Consider the following 4,977-nt stretch of genomic DNA (forward strand, 5'->3'; position numbering starts at 1 on the left):
GTACCTTAATTTTTGTCAGGCATATACCTATTTTTCTTATGTTCCAGTGTATTAGACAGACAGAAAATCACCTCTTCCAATCCCCTTAATATTTGTCAAAATATTATTGCTATTCCAGCTTATAATGCAAAAGTAGAGTATAAATCCACGTAAAAAAAAATAATTGTTAAGTTATAAAATTTAGTTTTGAACCAAAAAGAACTGTTAAAACTTGTTAATATGTTTTTATTTATTTATTTTTTTTTTATTGATTAAACCGTGACAACTTAGGCCATTGGGTGGTTTTTCAACCGTGGGGGAATGTACTGTAGGTTTGGTAAACATGTGTGTTTGGTTTTGGCAGAATTTCAAACTGGGCATTTGTAGGTTTCTGCCATGCCGGGTCAGGGGATGGCAGCCTCTCTCTCTAGATAGTTGCCTGCCCAGAGAGAGGAGCCGCCTGTGGTCAATATTCAAAGCAGCAATGATACGCTTTGGAACCGACGCCGTTGTCCACTCGGCCACTCCATCCCCACTTTTAATATGTTATATAACAAAAATATATTTATCTTAAAACTTATCAAATAAAAAGGATGTTCATAGAATAAATTTTATTGGCTTTTTTTTATAAATTTGGTCATCCTAAATTTAGGTAACTGGCGAGCAAATTTTGCATATTACGAAATTGTAAATTATATCTTAAATTATACATAAGTGATATAATCTACTTTCAATAACCAATCACCATGTAAGTAACAATACTAACTCACGATTAATGTGAATAGTTAATTCTCGTAATTCATTGATGTTATTTCTCTTTGCCTCACAATAGTATACACCAGAATCTTGAACTGAAGGTGACCTAAGTGTAAATCCTATTTTCGGATCATACTCTAAATTCTCAGTAATCTGAAATATGAATATAATTTTTTTTTTTTTTTTAAAGTTATATATATACACAAAAATTTTTGTAAGAAAAATACACTCTGAAGCCAAACGCATTTAAGCAAATAAAAAAAGTTAAATAGATACAAAACAAGTCTAAAATATTCTTACGATTAATAAAAATATTGTAAGTTGCATGACTTTTTTTTTCATAGTATTCAGCAAGACAATGATAAAATCCCGAACTAAACATTGTCACTGAATTGAGAAGGAATCCATACTTTGGGTCATATTGCAATTCCATGCCATTATATGTGTTACCAGGCACCAGCTAAATTAAAAGAAATTGTTAAGCATTCACATCCAAAACGCATAGCAAGTAAGATCAAAATGTTAGCACATTCAAAAATTAATTAATCATAGTTGCATAAAAGCTAATAAATGTGGTCAATTAAAAGTGAGGTTACTACATTTAGTACATATCAAATATTACATAAAAATCCAGCACAGTTAGTAAAAATTGTTTAAACTATTAAATTAAAATCATAAAAACAATTAATTAACAATGATTAACACATTATATATATATCTTTCATCCCTTTAAATTATTTATCAAAATAACATTTAATATAAATTTGCTACCCAATACCTAAGAAGGCAAGTATTAAGGACAAGCAGGTTATAAGAATAAAGCTGCACTCATTTATTAATTCATAAAAACCAAATAAAAATTAGATTTTCTCTATCAACAAAAGTATATAGTCGGAACTCAGTAGTATGGTTAAGAAAATTCTTCATTCCTTTATTTTTAACAATGAATGCATGCTATAGATAGTCAGATAGATTATTATGAATGTTAAAACAAAAATAATTTGAACAAGTTTAAGAAATTATAATCTTAACACTTGTTTATTTGTTAAACAAACTCCCAAACCCAATTCCTTTTTCCTAGTCAATACAAATATTTATTTTTATAAATCAAATATAATTTAGTGATTAATTTTTATTTACTTAAGTTTTTTTTTTAAATTTAATATTATTAATAAAACTTTAGTTTTTAGAACAGATGATAAATTATGAAAATATAGTAATTCCAATAGCATTCTACAACTATATACAGTGGGATAACTATCCTAGGGCAAAAGAGTGAATCAGGGTCTTTGGACAATTATTCTGAAAATACTTTCTTAAAATAATTTGGTATATTTCTACTTTACCAGGCACCCTTTTTATTGCGTTTTTTTTTTCGAAACTTATCTAGTTAAGTACGCTGAAAACCATGGTGAAGTCTGAATTTGGCGAACGGACTTAGTTTTGAAATTATGGCCTAATGAAGTTCACTATTTCGGAGCGTAGCGTCAAGTGCTGTAAAACGTATAATCACTGCCTGTACGCTATACTACGACATAACATAGATTTAAATCGTTTAATAACTTTGAACTTCGATAACTTTTGAACGGTAAGTTTCCTTGAATTTTTAAGGAAAACCGAGGTTCATCTGAAGTGGTTTTACACACCAAATCGAGGGATATTTTTCGATTGGCGGAGCGGAGCGTAGCGACGAGTGCCGATACACGCGTAATCACTGCAACTTTGAACTTCCATAACTTTTGAACGGTAAGTTTCCGGGAAATTTTTCAAACAGTTTTGAATTCAGCATAAGAAACCGCGTATTTTGAAAAAAAAAGGGTGTCCGGTAAAGTAGATTTGTTCCAAAATCGCAAAATAGTGAACTTCATTAGCCCATAACTTCAAAACTAACTCCACGCGCAAAATTCTGACTTCACTATCGTTTTCAGCGTACTTAACTACATGAGTTTCAAAAAAAAAAAAAATTGCTAAAAAAAAGTGTACCCGGTAAAGTAGAAAAGTTCCAAAAACGTATGTTGGTCTAATAATGAATGTTCCAAATAATACGTGTTAAACCCAGTCATTAAAATAGAAAAATAATAGTGTAATTAACAGAATAATTTAAATATTGCAGCGTTCCCATGTGGCGGGATATAAATTCAGGTGTTCATGGCAATGTTATTATTGTACACTATTCCTGTAACTTCTGCAGGAACTGACAGACTCTATCTTCAGTAAACCGAAAATGATCAAACATAATCTATGAAATAGTGTCAGACAAGATTGACTCAAATATTTATCATTAATTGCAATTGAAAACAAGCCGTTTTAAAATTGGATTTGAGTGAAGTGATTGGTTTCATACATAAATTTGCTAATATTAAAACATACAAAATTATAAATTTTATTAAGCACGTATTAATAAATTATGATAAACCTAATAATTTACATTAATAATGAATAAAAATAATTATAATTTTTCTTGGACTTCTATTTTACTTTGTATATTTATTAATTACCTGTTTATTATTTTCATTTATGGTTTCATAGTAAGTATTTACATTTGAATGAACAATATTACATGTACTTACCTATATTTTGAGTTTTAATAATGATAATATTAGTTACGGGATATGGTTTATTTAGTGCCCCGGTGCCCATTTCCATTTAGTTACTGGTTATGGTCAATAATAAAGTATAAACTATTTGTTTTTAACCAATTGATTTGTTTAGTAAACAACCACCATATTTGTTTAAAATATATTGAAAAGCCATGATTAAAACCTTACCTCTTCTTCGTCTTTTATTAATGTTACGTTTATATCTGGTGATGTTGGCCGACAAGGAATAATAACATCACCAAATTCGTTCTGAGATAATAAAACTAAATTTTCAGGAATCGCTAATAAATGTGTATCATCTAAACATAATAAAGAACATTTATTTATATTAATTTACAGTGAAGTTTAAGCACCACTTACAATAATTGAAATTATAAAAATGTAATTTTTTAATTTTGTTATTATATTAACAAAAATTACATTTAAATTAAAATTTCTTTTAAATATAACATATAGGTGATTTTTACGCCTTAAAATATACACACAAAATACCTAATTCATGTAGAGGGTCTAAATATAGGAAAAAATATTTACTCAATTAAAATGGTATGTAGCATTTTATCACCTTAAAAAAACTATAATATTTAAACATATGAAAGGGTTTTTAAATTTTGATTTAAAATACTTACGCTGAACATATAAATATATCTTAGAATTGTGTTCATCTACTCCTGGGACTTCAGACAATGGATCACAGTAGTAGTATCCAGTATCTAAATAACTTGCTCTACTTAGAGATAGCAGAGATATATAACTATTATTAGCCAGTCCTTGTGATATGTCGATTGAGGAGTTCTATTCAAAATGGATAACATAATACAATTAATTTAAGATGGTAAAGAATAATTATATAAATATATAATTAAATAGGTGTAATGTTTGATGCAATTTTTAGTAGTTGGTGGTTCATTCAGGGTATAAATGTGCAATTGTCGGGGGGGGGGGGGAGAGGGCTCAGGGTTTTTTTTTTGTTAGTAAATTATATTGCCCTTTTTAGTTTTTTACCCAGTTACACGCTGAGTTAATTTATTAACAAATGAAATAAACATCACACGATAATATAATAAATGGTAGTTAAAATAAACACAATTGTACATACTATATTAAATAGCCACAATTTAATTTCGAGAAAAACTATTAGGATGAATATAATATAAAATTATATTCATTATTTTGTTTAACACTCAGAACCATTACCGAAGTTCGAAATATATTATTATTCATTAATCCTTACTCTTTCTATAAGTAAACTTGAATCATATTGATCAATATTCCATTTTACAGGTACATCTCCTGTACATTTAAGTGTGAGATCAGCCCCTGATGTCAGGGTAAGTTCAGGAACATCTGGCCATATATGTGGATCTGAATGAATAACAAAAAGAAATATTTAATTAAATTATCAATGTTAAGAAAGAATGCATTTGTAAATGCAAATATTTACATATTTTCATATTTTCTGAGACATGTGAATCACTTAGATCAGCGTTTCCCAAACCATGGGTCGCGACTCGTGGTTACGATTACGCTTATTTCAATATTTTTGTATTTTTTATAATTTATTTTATGTATTTATTATCAAGTATTGTATTTTATAAACATTCAATGATAGAATTAATAATAATAAAAATATTATTTATTT

General features: G+C 28.1%; 1 protein-coding gene across 4 annotated transcripts in view; it reads right to left on the reverse strand.

Moving 5' to 3' along the window:
• The window catches only part of LOC100159169 (vascular endothelial growth factor receptor 1), a 12,121-nt gene extending 7,398 nt beyond the window's left edge, over positions 1–4,723 (reverse strand). Inside the window, exons 1-5 of one of the 4 annotated variants that reach the window (XM_029487118.1) lie at positions 4,570–4,723; positions 3,965–4,130; positions 3,504–3,634; positions 1,036–1,195; positions 750–888 (exon numbers count right to left, since the gene is read on the reverse strand). In XM_029487118.1, the coding sequence (XP_029342978.1) occupies positions 750–888; positions 1,036–1,077 (181 nt within the window). In that variant the 5' untranslated portion in view covers positions 1,078–1,195; positions 3,504–3,634; positions 3,965–4,130; positions 4,570–4,723. Of the gene's footprint in view, positions 1–745; positions 889–1,035; positions 1,196–3,503; positions 3,635–3,964; positions 4,131–4,569 lie in introns of all 4 variants that reach the window. The other 3 variants (XM_029487119.1, XM_001947233.5, XM_029487120.1) reach the window with 3 other exon arrangements.
• Between the last annotated feature and the right edge of the window lie 254 nt (positions 4,724–4,977).

The sequence above is a fragment of the Acyrthosiphon pisum genome, chromosome A1 (assembly GCF_005508785.2).
Source record: "Acyrthosiphon pisum isolate AL4f chromosome A1, pea_aphid_22Mar2018_4r6ur, whole genome shotgun sequence".
NCBI lineage: Eukaryota > Metazoa > Arthropoda > Insecta > Hemiptera > Aphididae > Acyrthosiphon > Acyrthosiphon pisum.